Source organism: Bos mutus, chromosome 23 (assembly GCF_027580195.1).
Source record: "Bos mutus isolate GX-2022 chromosome 23, NWIPB_WYAK_1.1, whole genome shotgun sequence".
NCBI classification, from domain to species: Eukaryota; Metazoa; Chordata; class Mammalia; order Artiodactyla; family Bovidae; genus Bos; species Bos mutus.
The window spans coordinates 27,499,646-27,522,325 of record NC_091639.1 but is presented as its reverse complement, the minus strand read 5'-3'; the positions used below and the strand labels follow the sequence as shown (position 1 = coordinate 27,522,325).

Below are 22,680 nucleotides of genomic sequence, written 5' to 3'. Positions count from 1 at the left end.
TTCTAATACTCTTAGTATTAAATTATGTCTCAATGTCTGAATTACAGGATTTTAGCTAAAAGTCTAAAGGAATTACAGTTAAAAGTTTCTATTGATATCTTTTCTATTAACAGATGAAATCAATGAGAACTAGGGATAGAGGTTGAATGACATTTCGATTCACATAACGTGTAATTATTTAAATTAACATGATCATTCTGGAGTCGCTAATGAGTATGGGAAATTACACAATAGGTTTTTGAGTATGAAATGAATTTCATATAATAAATCATCCGATTTCACAATTTTAGGTTCAATGGTTTTAATTCTGTTTATGGAACTAGAGGTGATTTCTGATCCAATTTGCACACTGCCCAGGTCTATTACTTCATATATGTGAGAAAGAGCTGCAGGTATTACACAGCATCCAGAGCAATTAACTGATTCTATCCTATCACAGTCAAGAGAGTTTCTAGGATACTTGTTCTTAAACTTTAGCTACATCTCAATCCCCTAGAGGGCTTATTAAAAACAGATTGCAAGACCCCACCTCAGCATCTCTGATTTAGTAGGTCTAAAATGGAGACTGACAAATGCATTTCTAACAAGATCCTGATATGCTAATACTGCTAAAAGCCTCCACATATTACTCTAGGAAACTGGATCCATACACTCTACAAAACATCAGAAAAACAAACCAGAGAGTCAGAATCTGTGTCATAGTTTGGTAAAGAATGTGAGGCTGCTTAGAGAGTCTAATCAAATCCTCTCATGTTGCAGTTAAAAAAAAAATCACAGATTTAAAGCATGTGTCCCCTCCCACTAACCTCACCACCACATTAACTGGCCCCTGAATCATAATAAATGATTATAGATAAAGGAATGGCAAGGTTTAGAATATTTAAAAATGAATCTCTAGGAAATTCAAAAACAACAAGAGAGACCAAATGTGAAAGTTTCCATCAGAGACACTTTCAAAAGCCTGACCTATTTTCTACAATAACTCTTAAGTTATTTAAACTTTTCTAACCACTGTCCTGTCAATCTGCTGATAGTAGGGATGAGATGAATAAATTATTACGAGATGTGAAAGACATACAAGATTCCATAGATGAATGATAGGCAGTGGGGAAGGATACTGTATATCAAGGGTCCTCCTTATCCTATTCACTCCTCAGACAGGTCAAAGAAATCCTAAACACTCTTGCTCTGAAAACCACTATCCATTAAATTAAGTGATAAAATGTACCACTTCACATTTGCCTTTCTGTAGCACTCAGTTATATGGCTCCTGATTGTCAGTTTATAGAAGGTGAAGAGCAGAGTATGCATAACTGGGACAGCTACAGGTAGCCCATGGGACAATCTTCTTCTTAAAGAAGGTTTGGTGTGCAGAATAGTAATCAGATTTTTTCCATGCAATTTCATTGAGCAAGGATACAACTTACAAAGCAGACTTTTAACCTATATTTTCTTCTGGCAATTTTAGTGTTTTAGCTTTTTATATTTAGATTTTTGGCATATTATGAGGTAATTTTTATTTGTGGAGTGAGATATGAAATAGCATGGATAAACTGAGCCCAGCAAAAAGACCAACGCAGGGTGAGTGCAGAACACAACTTTAATGAAAATAAATTTTCTATCACTAAACACCCAGTAGGCTGGCCAACATTCAGATCACGGACAACGTCTGGGAGGATGTGGAGCCATGAGAACTCTTGTTCATTTCTGGTGGGAGTGCAAAATGGAAACAGCCACTTTGCGAGACAAACTGGTGGTTTCTTACAAAAATAAACATACTCTTACTGTACCATCCAGTGGACATGCTCCTTGATATTTAGTAAAAGAAGCAGAACATTTATGTCCACGTGAAAACCTTCACACAAATGTCTGCAGTAGCTTATTCATCATTGCCAACATTTAGAAGCAACCAAGATGGCCTTCAGTAGGTAAATGGATAAACTCTGATATATTCAGATAATGGAATTATGTTCAGTGCTTAAAACTAAATTAACAATCAAGCCATGAAAAGATATAGGGGAATTAAACATGTATTACTAAGTGAAAGATACTAGTCTGAAAAGTTATGCACTTAATGGTGCCAACCCAATCGTATGACATTCTGGGAAAAGCAAAACTATGGAAACTAAAAATATAAATAGTTGCTAGTCGTCAAGGCTGTATATTATCACCCTGCTTATTTAACTTACATGCAAGGTACATCATACAAAATGCCAGGCTGGATGAAGCACAAGCTGGAATCAAGAGAAATATCAATAACCTCAGATATGCAGATGACACCACCATTATGGCAGAAAGCGAAAAGGAAAGTGATGAAAGTGAAAGAGGAGAGTGAAAAAGCTGTGTTAAAACTCAGCATTCAAAAACCAAGATCATGGCATCCAGTTCTGTCACTTCATGACAAATAGATGGGGAAACAATGGAAACGGTGACAGACTATTTTTGGGGTTCCAAAATTACTGTAGATGGTGATTGAAGCCATGAAATTAAAAGACGCTTGCACCTTGGAAGAAAAGTTATGACCAACTTAGACAGCATACCCACTCCAGTACTCTTGCCTGGAAAATCCCATGGATGGAGGAGCCTCGTAGGCTACAGACCATGGGGTCACTAAGAGTCGGACACGACTGAGCAACTTCACTTTCACTTTTCACTTTCATGCTTTGGAGAAGGAAATGGCAACCCACTCCAGTATGCTTGACTGGAGAATCACAGGGACAGAGGAGCCTGGTGGGCTGCCGTCTATGGGGTCGCACATAGTCGGACATGACTAAAGCGACTTAGCAGCAGCAGCAGACAGCATATTAAAAAGCAGAGACATTACTTTGCCAACAAAGGTCCATCTAGTCAAGGCTATGGTTTTTCCAGTAGTCCTGAATGGATGTGAGAGTTGGACTGTAAAGAAAGCTGTGTGCCAAAGAATTGATGCTTTTGAACTGTGGTGTTGGAGAAGACTCTTGAGAGTCCCTTGGACTGCAAGGAGATCAAACTAGTCAATCCTAAAGGAAATCAGTCCTGAATATTCATTGGAAGGACTGGTGCTGAAGCTGAAACTCCCATACTTTGGCCACCTGATGCGAAGAGCTGACTCATTGGAAAAGGCCTTGATGCTGGGAAAGATTGAAGGCAAGAGGAGAAGGGGATGACAGAGGATGAAATGGTTGGATGGCATCACTGTCTCAATGGACATGAGTTTGAGCAGGCTCCAGGCATTGATGATGGACAGGGAAACCTGGTGTGCTGCAGTCCATGGGGTCGCAAAGAGGTGGACATGACTGAGTGACTGAGCTGAACTAAACTGAGTGGTTATGGAAGAGGAGAGGGATGAATAGGCATACAAAGGGTTTTTAGTGCAGTGAAACTACTCTTTATGACACTCTAACGGTAGATGTCATTATACATTTGTCAAAACCCATAGAGTGTACAATTCCAAGAGTGGACCCTAAGGTAAAGTATGGAATTAGGGTGAAAATGACATGTCATTGTAGTTTCAACAGTTGTAATAAATGCATCACTCTCCTAGGGGAAGTTAACAATGGGGGTTGCCAGCATATGTGGGAGGAGGTACTATGGGGGAAGTCTCTGTACCTTTCTCTCAATTTTGCTGTGAACTTAAAACTGCCCTGAAAGGCAGTCTATTAAAAAATAAAGTAAATTTTAAAAAAGAGTTTTCTTGTCTTATGGAGAGAAGTGTCATTATCTAGAGGTTTAAAGAAATGCTTGGATATATAAAATCCAAATGAATGGGCACATTAAAAAAAATCAGTAATAGAAAATGAATGAAAACACAGTTAGGACATAAAGCTTTAAAGGTTTAAGTAAATTGAAGACTATTATTAAAGACATTTATTAAAAAAAAAAAAAAACAAAGAGACAAGTAGCTTTACAACGATAGGCACAGACTACAAAGAGAGGAATTTTTCAAAAGATTGCATTTGTCTCTGCAGCCTTACAACTAGTAATCTTATAAAAGATTTAATACAAGTTGTAGCACAAAGAATTATAGTAAATTCTGAGTGATATAATAATATGAATTTGCATTTCCACATCAATCGGGAATCAAAAATCAAAAATCAAAAACCACGACTACAACTTTATTAATAGTCCATATAATGGCATGCATGCCTAGTAAATAATTTCAATAGTGACATTGAGGAAGGTGGTTTCATAGGAATTCCAAGATTTTCAGGCCACTAACCAAAGGTGGATTCAAACCTTTTCATATGAATTATGCTAAATAAGTGAATTTTATCATTATCATATGTGCTTGAATATTCTGATTCTTGTAAAACCAGGCCTGTCCACCCTTGTTTTGCCACCATTTCTAATTAGTAAGAGAGAGTTATTAATAATAATGATTCCTGCTGCTGCTGCTAAGTCGCTTCAGTTGTGTCCGACTCTGTGCGACCCCATAGACGGCAGCCCACCAGGCTCCCCCATCCCTGGGATTCTCCAGGCAAGAACACTGGAGTGGGTTGCCATTTCCTTCTCCAATGCATGAAAGTGAACAGTGAAAGTGAAGTCGCTCAGTCATGTCCAACTCTTCGCGACCCCATGGACTACAGCCTACCAGGCTCCTCCATCCATGGGATTTTCCAGGCAAGAGTACTGGAGTGGGGTGCCATCGCCTTCTCCGAATAATGATTCCTATGTAACCTCAAAACTAAAACTGCCACTAGACATGGAGACTTGAGATATGTCCTATCTCTATTGTTAATATTGAGATTTTGTTAACTTTTCTTCACTAAACCTCAAATGAGGCAGATATAACAGAATGTAAAGAAACAAAAGCATAGATAAATAGTTTCCCTCACATTCTTATTTGACTCTTAAATATTATTATTTATCCTATAAGGTAATTCTCAGGAGATCATACAATCAGACACACTTGGAATCTTCTCAAAATGAGAAACTTGAGCTATGCTTACCTTATCAAAGAAGGCCTCATCTTCTGTCAATTCTTATCATTTGACACCATTGCCCCAAAATCCTCCTGGAAATTATCTTATACTTTGTGTGAATCCATGTCTGTACCTGTATGAATTCTCTGAAGATTCCTTACCTTATACCTTTTCCTTTTCCTGCTCCATAAACTAGGAATTCCTAAATATTTAGTTTTGATCTTTTGTTCTAGCCACCTATACATTCAATCATTTAGTTAATATTTAATTGACCACTTAAAATATGTTGCATACTCTGCTGGCCTCTAGAGAGACCAGGGAACAAAATAGATGCTTTCTGCCTTCATGGAATTTGTTCAGTACCAAATCTCATTCATCCTATGTAATACCTTCCTTGAATACTTTTTAAAAAGTGATTACATATACACACCACTATATATGAAATAGATGACTAATAAGGACCTCCTGTATAGCATAGGGAACTGTATTCAATTCTCTGTAATGGCCTATACAAGAAAAGACTCAAAAAGAGTGGATATATGTGTATATATATATATGTGTATATATTACAGATTCACTTTACTGTACATCTGAAACTAACACATTATAAATCAACTATACCCCAATAAAAATGTTGTAAAAAGGGATTATCTTCTCCTTTGACGGCCAGAGTATTTTAATTAATATTAATTGATTAATACTTTTTGCCTTATAAACAACAGAAATTTATTTCCCACAGTTCTGGAGTCTGGGAAGTCCGAGATCAAGATGCTGGCAGATGTGGTATCTGCTGAGAGCCTGCTTTCTGGTTCATAGAAAGCTTTAGTTGATACATTAGAAGTTGTGTTATAATCAGGACTGCCAGCCAAGCACACAGCCATGATAGTATTCTTAGATTTCGCTAGAAGCTTCAATAAGGGTAAACCCTTTAAGCTAGATTATGCAGTAAGACTGCTACTAACCTTTTCCCTTTAAAGCCATCCTTCAGGCAACACATTCTTGCATTTAGCTTTACCTTATCATATAGGTATGCATATATATATATATTCTATTGTTTTTTCCCAGAATTATGTACATACAAGGAAAATATCAAGATTAGAGATGCTGATGACAAGCTGATAGAATTATGTGATATGAGAAAATATTAAAAACACAACACAAAACAAAAAGTTGCAATTATAACACTTCAAATTTATTATTATTATTACCATAAGCTGCAGAGATTTATCTTCTCTTTCTTCACTCAAATAGTTCCCTTCTATACTACCATTTGGAGTTATTTTTTCTCAAAAGACAGGCTATGTTTCTTGAATTATTTTTATTTTTAGAATTCTATCAATAAACAGAGGAAAAGCGTAACTAAGAAAGTTACAATGACTCCACATTTCAAAGCTCTTGCAACCATTTTCACTAGTTCCAGGGATAACACATACCTTCCATCTCTCATAAACTCTTTCTCCACTCTTGTCTCTTCTGAAAGAATGATTGATATTCATAACCAATCATTGACAGCATGCTTTTCACATTAAACATAGAATTGTCCCCAGAACTTCATTTAACACCATAGTCCGATGATGGAATTTTCTCATTCTATTGTGATTCCCAAGTTCAAAGCTCTAGTCTGCACTCTTGACTCTTTCCTCCAAGTAGGCACAATGTTCATGAATGGTTCAGGTTGAAATGTATGTTATTTAGTCCTTTATTTATTAGAGATTTATGAACAGAAACACGAAGCTGTGAATGAAGTAATGGATGTAATGAAGTAGTGAGAAGACAGTTCATGTTGATCCTCTTTCTCTGAATCGGTCTCTTCAGTTATTTATACGTCTTAGGCTTACATTGTCTAATGCAGCAAAGCGATGTAGAAACAACACAATATACCATCCTAAATTCGTTTTCACCACATTTATTTTTACACTGACCACCAAACATTATACATGCATGTGTCAGATTAAAGAGAGCGTAGTGCTTTTTACTTCCAGCTAAAAAAAAAAAAAAAAGGGTGAATGGAATTAATAATCCAGGTAAGAAATACATGTATTTAAAAAAAGAAGCACAGGCCACAGAGGGGAGAAAAAGAAATTCTCTCATTTTTTCATTGGAATTTTTCTTCTCTGTATCAGAGCAAGTCAAGTAAATCAGAAAATATCTTATTCCTAATATAGATATCACATCTCTACAAATTTTGATTGATTAGGTATTGACTCAATAAGGGATACATGGAAAGCCTGCAATTGATTAATGCCTTTGTCCTCTAGAGCCACTAAATGTGAGTGGTCCAACCAATCTCTAGATTGCCTTAGATACTGTCACCATTTTTGCAATATTATTTCTTCCAGTTCAATAACACGGGTTATCTTTCTATTATTTTGTATCATTTCAATTTCCTTCATCAATGTTTTATAATTTTCAGATTATAGATCTATGACTGCTTTGATTAATTTTATTCCTAGGTATTTTTATTATTTTTGATGTGATATTAGTGATCAGCCTGTTCAAATTGTTTCTTCTTGATTTACACATTGGCACGTTGTCTAGAAATCTGTCCATTTCTTCCAGGTAGTCTAATTTGTTGAAATGTAACTGCTCAGAATATGGTCTTATGACTTTTTTGTATCTCTGTGGTATTGATTAATATCACTGACTCAATGGACATGAGTTTGAGCAAGCTCTGGGAGATAGTGAAGGACAGGGAAGTCTGGCGTGTTACAGTCCATGGGGTGCCAGAGAGTGGGTCAGGACTGAGTGACAGAACAACATTAACAACAATTGATTGATACTGTTGCTTCTTTTAGTTCTTATTTTGTCTGTTTAGGTCCTTTCTCTTCTTGGTGAGCCTGACTAAAGATTTATCTTTTCCAAAAAACAGCTCTGTTTCATTAAGCTTTTCTATTTTTGTGTGTGTGTCTGTGTTAGTCATTTCTTCTCTGATCTTTATTATGTCCTTTCTGCTGACTTAGAGCTTAGTTTGTTTTTCTTTTTTAAATTCTCTTAAATGGTATGTTAGGTTGTTTATTTGAGATTTTTCTTGTTTTCTGAGAAAGGCCTACATTGCTATGACTTTCTCTCTTAGAAATGCGTTTGCTGCATCCCATAGATTTTTAAAAATTGTGTTGGCATTTTCATTTATCTCAAAGTATTTTCTGATTTAAAAAATTTTTTCATTGACCCATTGGTTTTTTTTAGTACTATATTTTTTAGTATCCACATGTTTCAGTTTTTCCTATTTTTCTTTCTGTAATTGATTTCTAGTCTCATGTTATGTGATAGAAAAAATGCTTGATATAATTTCTATCCTTTTAAATTTGTTGAGACGAGTTTTGTGGCTTGGTGTACAGTTTATCTTGGAGAATGTTCCATGTGCACTTACAAAGAATGTATATCTGCTGATGGGGATGGAACGTCCTATAGGTATCTATTAAGTCCAACTATTCTACTGTGTCATTTAAGACCACTACTGCCTTATTAATTTTCTGTCTGGATGATCTATCTATTGATGTAAGTGGGATGTAATGGCCCCTACTATTATTGTGTTATTGCCAATTTCTCCCTTTACATCAGTTCATATTTGCTTTGTACATTTAGCGGGTCGCTAAAGAGTCAGACACGACTGAGCGACTGAACAGAGCTGATGCTGGGTACATACATGATTATGAGTTATCATGCTCCTTTCCCATATTTTATATTTTCAGTGTCATTTTACATCTTCATGTTTGTCTGATAGCTGTTCATTTCAATTATGATGGCTTTTGCAATTTTTATGTCTTTTAATCTTCACACTAGCGTATGAAGTGGTTGATCCTCAGCTCTTACTATACATTTGCCTTTCCTAGTGGTATTTTCCTTTTCCTATAGATTCTTACTTCTTTCTACTTAGAGAAGAAATTTAGGGTAGTTTTAGTGTTGTTGAACTTTTTTAATATTGTCTTTTCTGAGAAGTTCTCTATCTCTTATTCAATTCTAAATAACAATCTTGCTGGATAGAGTATTATAGATAGCAAGTTTTTCCCTTTCAGCTCTTTAAATATATCATGCTACTCCCTTCCATCTGCAAAGTTTCTGCAGAAAAATAAGCTGAAAGCCTTATGGGAGTTCCTTTACGAATGACTCTTTCTTTTTCTTGCTGCCTTTAGAATTTTTTTGTTTGTTTATAAACAATAGACATTTATTTCTCCCTGATTTGGAGGCTATAAGTTTAAGGTGAAGTCACCAGTAGATTTGGTGTCTGGCGAGGAATTCACTTCCTGGTTCATAAATGGCCATTTTCTTGCTGCATCTTCACAAGGAGGAGGAACTTGATTTCTCTCTTTAATTTTTGCCATTTTAATTATGATATGTCTTAGAATGAGTCTATTTGGGATCATCTTGTTTGGGACTCTCTGTGCTTTCTCTACTTGGTTATCTGTTTTCTTCTTTAGGTTTGGAGGTTTTTAAATATAATTGCATCAAATCAAAATCTCTTTTTCTCTCTCTTTTCCTTCTGGGATCCCTATAATGTGAATGTTGGTATGCTTGATGTTATACCAAAGATATCTTGAACAGTTTTCATATTTTTAAAATATGCTTTTCTTTTAGCAAAAGTCTCTGATTGAGTGATTTCCATTATTCTACCTTTCAGATCACTTACACATTCTTCTGTATCATTTAATCAGCTATTTATTCCTTCTAGTGTGTTTTTAAATTTCAATTATTAAATTATTCATTCACAATCAGGTCTTTTGTATATTTTCTAGTCCCTTGTTAAATTTTTCACTATGTTCTTTCACCATCTATTCTTTTTCTTAATTCAGTTAGCATTCTTACTACTAATGTTTTCAACCCTTTACCTGGTAAATTATTTATCTCCGTTTTATGATTTATTTTTCTCTTGCTCTTTCAACTGAGACCAGTTCCTCTGCTTTCTCATTTTGCTTAGCTTTCTCTGTGAATTTAGGTGAAAGAGTTACCTGCAGTGATCCTGAAGGGGTTTCCTTATATGGGAGGATCCCTATTCAGTTTACATGTGCCCAGTGCTTTGTTTGAAGAGGTAGATTTGATATAGGTACAAATCAAATGTTTTCTCAGTGTGTGATGGTAGCTATCACCTTGGCAGGTAGTGGGGCTGGAGATGGAAGGAACAGAGCTGAAGGCAGGTGTGAGGCTTTTCCTCTACTGAGGAAAAGTAGAGGAAAACATAGGGCTTTTCCTCTACTGAGTGGTATTTGTTGCACAATCAGGGGTAAAGTTGGATCTCTAGTTGCTGAGGGTCAGGTCTGAGCTGGCTCCATTTCCTTTAAATATGTGCTCTCTGCTCTCCCAGCACTGAGATTCTTGCCCTAGAGGAGGGAGTGCTAAGCAAGAGGGACTCATGCTTGCTCTTGGCTCATGACGGGACCCAGGCTGCAGCAGCCGCTACAGAAGGGTATCCAAGCTGCCTCCAAGCCACCACCCATGCATGTGCCAGAAACTATTGCCCTTGCCTTGCTCAGATGCAGCCTTGGGTCCAAGTCCTCTTTGTCCCTCACAGACAATCACTCCCCCAAACTCCCCTAGCCCCACCCTGCTGTGAACCCACAGGGCAGGTGAGGCTTGTATCGGTTCTCAGCACGTATCAGTACACAGGTTGCGGTAGACTGGCTGCTGTCCAAGTTCCAAGCTGCCTCTAATGCACTGCCAGAGTACACACCAAGAATGGCTGCCCTCACCCCACCCAGCTGCTAAGTGTGCAAGTCACCTCTTATCCCATGGCCCAGCTCTCTCCCCAGTTGTGGCAGCTCTAGGACTAGTGCAATGCTGTAACGTGGAATAAGTGGCACTGGGGTGTTCACTCATCTCAGGCTGGGGCATATGCCAGAGTGGTCATGAGAAGCCAGGCAGCCACTGGAATAGTTCTCAATCCACCCTCTCCACCCTGGCTCCCAGACAAGTCAGTATGTGCAAGGGATTCTCATGAGTGAAGTCCAGCCTTCCCATGGTCTTTCTGTTAGTCCTAGCAGCCCCCAAACAGCTAAGGAGGCTTGTTTTTCTTCTGTAGAAACTTCAGGCTGGAGTACCCAATAAGGGGTTTGAAATGCTTCCTCCCCAGGGTAAATCTCCTCCTGTGTAATCTCCCTTTTCTTTGGAAACCCCTCCCAGGGACACTCATCACTTGGCCTTTCCTATCCTAGTCCACGTATATCCTTCTCACAGCCTTGCTTATACAGGAGTCCTTCTGCCAGTCTCCAGTTATTTTTCAGCGAGGGCTGTCCCACATGTAGATGGCATTTTTGTGTGTTCACGGGGGGACATAAGTTCCCCTACCTCCTACTCTGCTATCTTGATCCCTGAATTTCTGAAGACTATTTCCTTGGTTCTTCTCTCTCCCTCTATCCACTTATCTATCTATTCATTTATTGATTGATTCAATCAATCTTTATTGAGCTCCTACTATATATTGAGCCAGAGAAGGCAATGGCACCCCACTCCAGTACTCTTGCTTGGAAAATCCCATGGACGGAGGAGCCTGTTAGGCTGCAATCCATGGGGTCGCTAAGAGTCGGACACGACTTTCACTTTTCACTTTCATGCTTTGGAGAAGGAAATGGCAGCCCACTCCAGTGTTCTTGCCTGGAGAATCCCAGGGACAGGAGAGCCTGGTGGGCTGCCATCTATGGGGTTGCACAGGGTCGGACACGACTGAAGTGACTTAGCATATATTGAGCACTGTGGTAAGCTTTAGCAATGACACTCTGGCAAAAAAAAAAAAGAGACCCATGATTGATTAAACTCGACCAAAGACCTTATCACTAAGTCTTTTTCTGAATAATGTCACAAAGTAACTCTCCTTGTTTACCCTCCCACAGAAATTTATCTGTATCACTCGCATGGTGTTCATATCATTCTCGCTTTAGAAGGTATTTTGCTGAATAAAAACCTAAATCATGATTGAGATAAAGATTAAAACAGAAAAAACATTTTTTAAACAATTCTTCAGCACCCAGTCTGGACTTTTGTTGTTCAGCTGCCTCTTCAAATTATCTTAATTATACCTTTCATGGCATTCATTAGAACACCTTAATTACTCTTTCTATATATATCTTTTATGTATGATAGCCAAGGTTATCAGAGTTACAAACAGTGGGCAGCAGTAATTAACAAAAATAAAATCTGCCAGTTGTCAGATAAAAGAAAAACTGAGACAAGTCTTACTCTTAAGCTTCATGGTACTAACAACACATAAAAAAGTAGAAATTTGGAAGCAATGGTTGGAAAATTTCCCGCCTGGAAATACTGAGGACATTTGTCTAGAAAGAGTTTCATCAAAAATAAGACCCTATGACGTAAAATAGGAGCTTCTTTTCCACTTTAAACATGAAATTCAGGGACTTCCCTGGTGGTCTAGTGGTTAAGACTCTGCACTTCCAAGGTAGGGGGCACAGATTCAATCCCTGGTCAGGGAACTTAGATCCCACATGCTGCATGGCATGACAAAAAAAAAAACAACCAAGAAATTCAGCCCTCATAAGCCTAGAAGATAAAAGACAAGAAGAGTTAAGTAACTGGGCTAAAAGCATCCTTAGGATATTTCCTTCCTTCTGTTTGACAGATAGTAATTAAAATATGCAAGATATAATTCTATTTGTTTTTTATTACCTTTCTGTTTTTCCTCTGTACCATATTGTGCATTTTCAATTATTGTAGAGGAATTACGTGTCTCTGAGTGTAGTTTCTCAAGCTTCCGTAGACATGTGACTTTTGACGGTGACAAAGTATTTCCAACAGACCTAGAGCCCACTGTAAAAGAAAAAATAACTTTAGAAGTTAAAAAATAAGTTTCCAAAGTGAAGACATTCATGTACTTATCTTTACTTCATGGTCCTATATACTATAAGAGGCTTTAGAAAATGATAAATAAGTAGCACACACTTCTTTAAAATTGGGTTGAATCAGTAAATGGAAGATTTGGTTATTCCTAAGATACCTTACATAGCTATCAGAAGGAAAAATAAATAAATGTAGACAAAAGGCAGAACAGATAAATTAATGTAGGCAAAAGGTAGAACAGGTGGTAGCTATTACAATCATTGTTATTAACAAGAAAAAGCATCAGTGCATTTTGAAATTTATATAATATACATAATATATATGTATGGAAATAGAGGGAATTTTAGTGAGCATATTCTAATAAGTTTTTATGAAGATGATGAAGGAAAAAATTAGTCATTTAAATTAATTGCAATCTTTGAGTTATATGGGTTATATTTTCAAGCTTGTTTACTTTTCCACTTTTGTGAAGAAATTGTAAGTTAACATTTATTTTTGAGCATTAGAGCAGAGTAGCAATGAGAGAATAGGATACTTCAGAGATATTTGTTGGTGATCATCTCTGATATCAATAGCGACAGATATCTTGGTGTTTCAGGGAAAGCAGCAAGATAAGGAAGAATTCAATTGGAAGAGAGTAGACATGCAGCTAATCTCATTTATGGATATAATAAATGCTATTTGTTGTTGTTCAGTCACCAAATCATGTCTGACTCTGTGATCCCATGGACTGCTGCACATTAAGTTGCTCTGTAGTTTGCTAAAATTCATGTCCATTGAGTTAGTGATTCTATCTAACCATATCATCCTCTGCTGCCCCTGTGTCCTTTTGCCTTCACTCTTTTCCAGCATCAGGGGCTTATCCAATGAATTGGCTCTTCGTATCAGGTGGCCAAGGTATTGGCACTTCGGCTTCAGCATCAGTCCTTCCAACGAATATTCAGGGTTGATTTCCTTTTGGATTGATTGGTTTGATCTCCTTGTAGTCCAAGGGACTCTCAAGAGTCTTCTCCAGCACCACAATTTGAAAGCATCAATTCTTTGGCATGCAGCCTCCTCTAAGGTCCAACTTTCATATCTGTTCCTGACTACTGGAAAAACCATAACTTTGTCTATACACACCTTTGTCATTAAACTTCACATAACCTCTGTTATCAATACTCTAAAAATGTGGGATGAATAATTTCCAAACCTAAATTCATTCCATTTCAATTTTTAAAAGTATATTAGTGTATATTAAATTTAGTAGAATTTAAATATTGAATAGATACACTCTTCAGGGACTGATGAAATCACAGTAAGTATTTTCTTCCAACTATTTACAAACTTAGCGAACTACAGTCTTTATTAGTTCATGTCCTTAAAATTATCCAAATTATTTTCTCATTAGGGGCTGCAAATAAATATAATGTTGTCCTGCTATGGTGTTAATATGATTCTATAACATTAATGATATTTACTTAAAAAATCTTGATATCCCCCTTATTTAAAGCTGACTCCTCCTGGCAATAATATTCATTTTACCTGGTAGAATGAAGACATCAAAGAAGAATGAAATAGAGAAAACGAGAAGGATCTTCATTGCAAATAATTTCTTAGGAGAAAACCGTCCACAGATCTTCTGTCTTAACTCAGGTGTTGTTGAAAGAAGAAAGAAAAGAATCTTTGATTACTGAGGCTTATTAAGGGTAAGAACATATCTATGCTTGGTTGAATAGTACGATGTTCAAAGGTACTGTTGGTAGAAAAAAGCTGATGTTTTGCCACACAAAAATGCAATCTATTATGCTGATTCCTTTTGAGATCACTTTCTTTAAGAAACTTTTAACAGTTACAAGATTATGGGCATAAATTGCTATGTGACCAAGGCTGGAAATAAAACTGCAGTAATCATGTGACATTCCAAAGTATGTTTTGTAAATCACATATACTATTTTAATGTCAGAAAGGTAAAAAATGAGTTTCAATATAATAGGAAATTGAGAACAGAATTTTAGACTGAAATTACCACTGAGAAAATTTAATTTTTTATACATAAATGTACTGGATACCAGAGTGGTCAGGTGACTTCATGATACATATCATTTTATTTAAAGTATATGTGAACATAAATAATGACAGCATAATAATGCGTTTGGAAATTATTTGTACCCTGAAGGAAAGCCAGTCTCCTCAAGCAGGATTTATAAATTTCAATGCATAAACAGCCAAGGTTAAAAAGTGAGATTGCATTTCTCTCTTTTTTTTCTATGTAGCTTGGAGTTATTTCTGAACTCATCCACAAGTTTTCCATGGTTTATTATAGTAGATATTGAAGAAGAGCAGCTGAAATTGTTCCCTAGCTCTCATAAGTAAAGGTTAGGAGCAATGGTCTATTGATTCTGTCTTACCACACCCGAGAAGGGCACTAAGAATCAGTGTAGAAAAGAGTTCTGGCTAGCATTAGTCACCCTTGTTTTATAGCAACAGAAGCTTTTGCTATTAAAATACGTGTAGATATTTAGCATCTCAGCAAAGCTTCCTGAAAAAGTAATAATGAGTTATATCTAAGAATTGTTTCCTTCTGCAACCAATTTCTTCACTCTATAAAACATGAATTAAAAATGAAGAACTATTTTTGGAAGCTAAGGACTTGCTTGGAAGCACATGATTGAGAATTAACATCTGACATAGATTAAGATCACTTAGGCATAAGTCTATGTAAGAATGACTGATTCAACAAAAATTAATCCGACTCCTACCATGTGCCTATCCCTGCTCTAGTTGCTGTAACGTATATGCGGGAAGATAAGAGTGTTTGATTGCTGTGCGTAAGGATAAATACTAGCTGAGTCACTAAAATTCAAATTCAAACTCTATTAAAATAACTTTTTGGTACTTTCTCTGTTATCAGAACTCCTGTAAATAAACATAAGAGCAGAGAAGAAAGGTCTCTCATTGATTTTCTATTTTATTCCTTTCCAAAGATGTTACAAATGTGTAAGATCATTACCTTCCTTCAAGGATCGCAACCAATTAGAAATTTATCTTGGATATTTCTTTTATTAAATCTGGAGAAAAAACCAGAAAAATTATAACAGAACTGCTGATTCACTTAGGATACTTTGTAACCCAAAGTCTAGTCCCATGGAAAATGTGGAAACTACTTATCTTTTTGACCAGGAAAGCATCATTTCATTCTCTCAATCTGAAAGTCCAATATGTTAAACACATTCTACAGAATCTATATCACAAGGTAGAATTAGAGGACTCCTTTCAACATTTATTATTTGGATATGAGAATACATAATATTTAAATTGCTTTTGTTTTACAAATGTGTGAAGAATTTAAAATCATAGACAACTGGATAATTTAGGTATGTTTGGTTCATTGACTGGGAATCTATGACCATCTTGTAGAAATTTTAGATATTTAGGAAAATAAATAAGAAGATCTTCTTACTGCTTTGAGAACTTCAGATTATTTTTCAAAATACATGAAAAAATACATGACAAATCAATAGGAAAAATGCCATTACGGTTATATGAAAATAGTTCTTGTTTGTCTTCTGAGTATATTTTCCCTGTAGCACAAAGTTCAACATTAAAGACTGTATATCACAACATTTCTAGCCTATGGATTTTGTGAATCTAGTAAGATAAGCCTAGATGGCAGGAATTAAGGCAAAAACTAGTACACTGAGTGCATTAATAAGCTTATTTTATTATGCTTCATTTGTCTCTTAACTTCCTAATTCTCCTTTTTAAATTATAGAGAAGTAAATTATTACTGGAGTTAGTGATTTGGGGTCCACAACATTTAGGTTTATTAAAAACCATTCCTTGGATATTAAAACGCACAAGATGTATTTGCTCTCTATGCTATGCTATGCTAAGTCACTTCAGTCGTGTCCCACTCTGTGTGACCCCATAGACGGCAGCCCACCAGGCTTCCCCGTCCCTGGGATTCTCCAGGCAAGAACACTGGAGTGGGTTGTCTTTGCCTTCTCCAATGAGTGAAAGTGAAGTCACTCAGTCGTGTCCGACTCTTAGCGACCCCATGGACTGCAGCCTACCAGGCTCCTCCATCCATGGGATTTTCCAGGCAAGAGTACTGGAGTGGGGTGCCATTGCCTTCTCCGATTTGCTCTCTACTGATTGAGAAATAAGGGGAATTACTTCCTTTGGATCCTGAGACTAACCTTTTTGGGAGTAAAATCTCCCCAATTCCCTTATTTTTAAATGATTTTTTTTATTTTTTTTTTCTTTAATAGAAAATTATTTAATTAGTATACATGTGTTCCCCATCCTGAACCCTCCTCCCTCCTCCCTCCCCACACCATCCCTCTGGGTCGTCCCAGTGCACCAGCCCCAAGCATCCAGCATCGTGCATTGAACCTAGACTGGCATCTCGTTTCATACATGACGTTTCACATGTTTCAATGCCATTCTCCCAAATCTTCCCACCCTCTCCCTCTCCCACAGAGTCCATAAGACTGTTCTATACATCAGTGTCTCTTTTGCTGTCTTGTATACAGGGTTATCATTACCATCTTTCTAAATTCCATATATATGCGTTAGTATACTGTATTTATGTTTTTTTCCTTCTGGCTTACTTCACTCTGTATAATAGGCTCCAGTTTCATCCACCTCATTAGAACTGATTCAAATGTATTCTTTTTAATGGCTGAGTAATACTCCATTGTGTATATGTACCACAGCTTTCTTATCCATTCATCTGCTGATGGGCATCTAGGTTGCTTCCATGTCCTGGCTATTATAAACAGTGCTGCGATGAACATTGGGGTACACGTGTCTCTTTCCCTTCTGGTTTCCTCAGTGTGTATGCCCAGCAGTGGGATTGCTGGATCATAAGGCAGTTCTATTTCCAGTTTTTTAAGGAATCTCCACACTGTTCTTCATAGTGGCTGTACTAGTTTGCATTCCCACCAACAGTGTAAGAGGGTTCCCTTTTCTCCACACCCTCTCCAGCATTTATTATTTGTAGACTTTTGGATCGCAGCCATTCTGACTGGTGTGAAATGGTACCTCATAGTGGTTTTGATTTGCATTTCTCTGATAATGAGTGATGTTGAGCATCTTTTCATGTGTTTGTTAGCCATCTGTATGTCTTCTTTGGAGAAATGTCTATTTAGATCTTTGGCCCATTTTTTGATTGGGTCATTTATTTTTCTGGAGTTGAGCTGTAGGAGTTGCTTGTATATTTTTGAGATTAGTTGTTTGTCGGTTGCTTCATTTGCTATTATTTTCTCCCATTCTGAAGGCTGTCTTTTCACCTTGCTAATAGTTTCCTTTGATGTGCAGAAGCTTTTAAGTTTAATTAGGTCCCATTTGTTTATTTTTACTTTTATTTCCTCAAATAGCCAAAGCGATCTTGAGAAAGAAAAATGGAACTGGAGGAATCAACCTACCTGACTTCAGGCTCTACTACAAAGCCACAGTTATCAAGACAGTATGGTACTGGCACAAAGACAGAAATATTGATCAATGGAACAAAATAGAAAGCCCAGAGATAAATCCACACACATATGGACACTTTATCTTTGACAAAGGAGGCAAGAATATACAATGGATTAAAGACAATCTCTTTAACAAGTGGTGCTGGGAAATCTGGTCAACCACTTGTAAAAGAATGAAACTAGAACACTTTCTAACACCATATACAAAAATAAACTCAAAATGGATTAAAGATCTCAACGTAAGACCAGAAACTATAAAACTCCTAGAGGAGAACATAGGCAAAACACTCTCTGACATGCATCACAGCAGGATCCTCTATGATCCACCTCCCAGAATATTGGATTTTTATTTTTTTTAATCATAATAAAAACGAATTTTCAATTTTTCCAAATACCTTATGGGAAAAAAGTAAGAGGAAAATAGCAAATCCAAACTAAGAAATCAACTGTAAAAGGACAGCTATAAAAAGAGACATGGAAATTTTCAAATTTTAACAAACTGCTTCTTTTTGAACTGTGGGGCCCAAATTATTCCACTACCTCTGTCCAAAACCAAAAAATCTATGAAAAAATTTCCTTCTGAGGACCCTCACTTGGCAGCCTGTCCCAGGGGCTCACTTGAGACCTGGGACATGACCATTCTCTCATGTCCAATTTTTTCCATTGTAGGAAGATGAGAATCCCAGGCTTCTCATAGGAAAGAATTCAAGAGTCTGTCATTTTGATAACTACTAGACTACAGGACCCTTGGAGGACCATCTAAATCCCTTCCACAAATCACATTAAAAAACTGAAAAATAAAAACCATATCATCATCTCAACAGATGCAGAAAAAGGTTTTGACAAATGCAATACCTATTTATGATTTAAAAAAAAACAAAAAACAACTCTCCAGAAAGTGGACATAGAAGGAGCCTACATCAACACAATAAAGGCCATATATGACCAACCCACAGCAGACACATTCTCAACAGTGAAAAACTTAGAGCATTGCCTCAAAGATCAAGAACAAGACAAGGATGTCTACTCTTGCCACACTTATTCAACATAGTTTTGGAAATCCTAGCCATAGCAATCAGAGAAAAAAAGAAAAAGCAAAGGAATCCAAGATGGAAAAGAAGTAAAACTTATTTTATGCAGATGACACAATACTATACATAGGAAATCCTAAAGATGTTACCAGAAAACTACTAGAGCTCATCAATAAATTTGGTAAAGTTGCAGGATAAAAAATTAATACACAGAAATCTCTTGCATCCTATCTTTACCAAAGGCATTTATGAATTTAGTAAATGATTTCCTAGGGAATAATTTCATATATGAGCACTACTAGGCCGCTGAGAGAAAAATAATGGGATAAGTGTCCTTTTCCTTCCAGTAATGCACCGAACTGTTCAGAGACTGCAAACACTCCTCATCTGAGGACATTATTTAGAGCCCACCAAGAGACAGGTGCTATGGTGGCTCAGATGGTAAAAGTGTCTGCTTGCAATGGCGGAGACCTGAGCTTAATCCCTGGGTCGGGAAGATCCCCTGGAGAAGGAAATGGCAACCCACTCCAGTACTCTCACCTGGAAAATTCCATGGATGGAGGAGCCTCGGAGGCTGTTACAGTCCATGGGGTCACAAAGATTCGAACAGACTGAGCGACTTCACTTTCACTTCCAAGAGACAGAAAGCGTATGATATGAGATTTACTTTTGGCATAGCAAACAAAGAGGACATGTTATTCCTGTAGAAAGGCTCTTGATAAGATAAGCTCAGTGTTCTCCTCACTTTGGCTAAACTGTAAATAAGTTTCTTCCTGGCAATAGGCCCCCAGTCTCCCTTTTCTTAAAGCATTTACTTGAGAAAACGCACAATATAAATTCTTTTTCTTTGAGATGTAGATAGTTTCCCAGTCTCATCTTAGTTTTACAACCCCAGAATGTCTTTCTCAAGGACCTTTTCAAGAAATGGATGATATCCAAGGTTTGCTAACCTGTTAGGCTGGTGGTAGAAAAAAGTAGAAAAATGACTATGCACTCAGATATTGAGATTTGGATGGATTTTAGAGTGTTTTCAAGGAAACAGACAATAAAGAATGCAATGTGTGTATTAAGTGATGGTGAGAACATATTCCAAATGATAAGAAGATACTCATGACTTCTCTGTAACTTCATGGGATGTGCTAATGGCAGGGAGGGGAGAACACTTTTTGGATAGATGCTTGAACAGATACAGTGTCATTTGGAGAGAAGAAAGGGCAATTTTGCAAATGGTAAGATAAATCAAAGGAAAGTAACCCCATGAGAAATAAATTCAAGGTAAAAGAAATTGCTTAGATTTGATACAGCAGAACAAATATAATTTAGGTGACCTTGAAGTGATAATGCTTTTCTGTGATCTTCAAACTGGAAACTGTGCTCATAAAGTGAAATCTTCAAGGCTGAACCCCCAAGAACACTCTGTAATATCAAGCACAGATAACACAACCAATTAAAGAGGGAAAGTTCTTACTGAACAACCTATAACATTTCAACCAACCACAAGGCTATTACAGGATAAACTGTTCACTAAAATGCCACATGCCCTTTGATCGAAATCTATGCTCCACTGATACTCTAAGTACTGATAGTCATTAGTGATAGAATTTTATTACATAGTGCAAATAATAAAAGTTATGTCTTTGTGTGAGACAAAAGTGGGGGGAAAGACAATCAAAGCAATCAGGGCACAAAAACACAGAGGAAGACAGAACTATGGTTTGGCTTGAAACCCTTGCTCATTAAACATTTCCTGACTTACAAAATTCATTAATATTTATGTCAGGAGTGAAAAAATGTTGCCTGTAGATTAGGGCAACATTGGAACATTTTTTGTGTGAAGCTAATATTTATCTGAGAATCCTCCTTGTTCCTTTGATCACTGATGTAACTCCTCTTGGTTCAAGGTCACAGAAGCATGCGGAGTGGAGCTGTTCACCAGTGTACGGCCCCAGAATGTTCAGGTTAGAAGAAGAAGAACCAGACATGATTATCTTTTTTTCTTTTCCCTTAACTATATCACTGGGGGTTAAGGAAACGACTTCACTATACTTGTTGCATAAGGAAGCTATTCGTCAAAACCTTTATTTTTTTCATTTAATATTGAGTGCTTTCAGAGGGAGAATGGAAAGCTTTGGTGAAAATTACATTTTCTTTTTAGTTATAGCACAATTTTATGTTCACAGTCCCAGAATATAAAAATGTAAAAAAAAAAAGTTTCCGTGTATGCTCAGTTGTATTTGACTCTTTGTGACTTCAAGGACTGTTGCCCACCAGGCTCCTCTGCCCATGGAATTTTCCAGGCAAGAATGGAAAGAATGCCAAGAATTCCTACTCCAGGGGATCTTCCCGACCAAGGGGTTGAACCCGCGTCCCTTGTGTCTGCTGTATTGGCAAGCAGATTCTTTACCATGAGTGCCACCTGGGAAGCCCCTCCCCTACATAATATATAATTGTCTTTTATACATCTCAGTATTCTCCTTGAATGTGAAGAATTAGCTAGAAAGAAGTCTAATGCCTCTTCCTTGCTCAAAAACTCTTAAAATTAAAAAAAAAAAATACTGTGCATCACTATGTTGAATATTGGGTCTTCTCAGTGCTCAGACAGTAAAGAATCTGTCTATAATGCAGGCTACAGTCAGGTGGGCTACAGTCCATGGGGTCACAAAGTTGGATGCAACTTTCATTTCACTTCTTCACGCTGAGTATTATACTAGACACTTCCCATGTGATCTGACATAACTTTACTGGGTGGTTATTGCCATCTTCATTTAAAGAGAAGGGAAACAGATTCATAAATAGTATATAGTTTAGGTTATGCAAAATGCTATAACAGAGAAACCCAGATGTGTACAATGCCTTAAACATGATAGAAGTTTCTTTCTTTTCCATGTAATGTCAAAATGGGTAACATTGATCTGTAGGGGGTGTATCTTCCAAGCTGTAGATTTTAAGACCCAAGTCCTGTTCTCTGGGTTGGGAAGATTCTTTAGAGTAGGAAATGGCAACCCGCTCCAGTATGCTTGCCTGGAGAATTCTGTGGACAGAGGAGCCTGGTGGGTTATACTTTGTGGGGTCACAAAGAGTCAGACACGACTGAATGACTAACACTTTCACTTTCCTCTTCCATCTTAGGATTCTATTACTTTCCAACATGTGGGTTTCAAGGTGACTGAGCAAAGTGGAAGAGAAACAGACTCTTATACGGGCTATTTTATGGAACAGCCCTAAAAATATTACATACTACTTCCTTTAACCAGAACTCAGTCAGGTGGGCATTTTTAATTCTAAAATAGGCTGAAATATGCCTATTGTGATATCAGAAGGAAGAGAAAATGAATTTGGGAACGGCGAACCAGGCTTAAGCCCAGTTAACTTTTCTGGTCAGCAAGTATCCATTAACATTTTTGTCCCATATGTAAAACAGCCTTGCCGCCTTCCCAAAGGAGACAGCTCAAACTCTCATTTCAACCAAACAGCTGTTGAAGAATACAGCATCTTCTAGTACTGTGC

The 22,680-nt window shown here is 37.1% G+C and overlaps 1 protein-coding gene across 3 annotated transcripts; it reads right to left on the bottom strand.

The window, feature by feature from the left end:
• Positions 1-6,124: 6,124 nt before the first annotated feature.
• On the bottom strand, positions 6,125-19,893 carry LOC102269582 (beta-defensin 112). Of its 3 annotated transcripts, none has more exons than XM_070360934.1 (4): positions 19,714-19,893; positions 14,208-14,308; positions 12,513-12,653; positions 6,125-6,883 (listed from the first exon to the last, which is right to left on the bottom strand). In XM_070360934.1, the coding sequence occupies exons 1-4, from the start codon at positions 19,725-19,727 to the stop codon at positions 6,717-6,719; spliced, it is 423 nt and encodes a 140-aa protein (XP_070217035.1). In that variant the 5' UTR covers positions 19,728-19,893; the 3' UTR covers positions 6,125-6,716. The 3 variants fall into 3 exon arrangements, 2 of the variants coding, with proteins under 2 accessions (XP_070217035.1, XP_070217036.1); XM_070360935.1 differs by lacking the exon at positions 19,714-19,893 and adding an exon at positions 15,676-15,727; XR_011462186.1 differs by lacking the exon at positions 14,208-14,308.
• Positions 19,894-22,680: the final 2,787 nt, after the last annotated feature.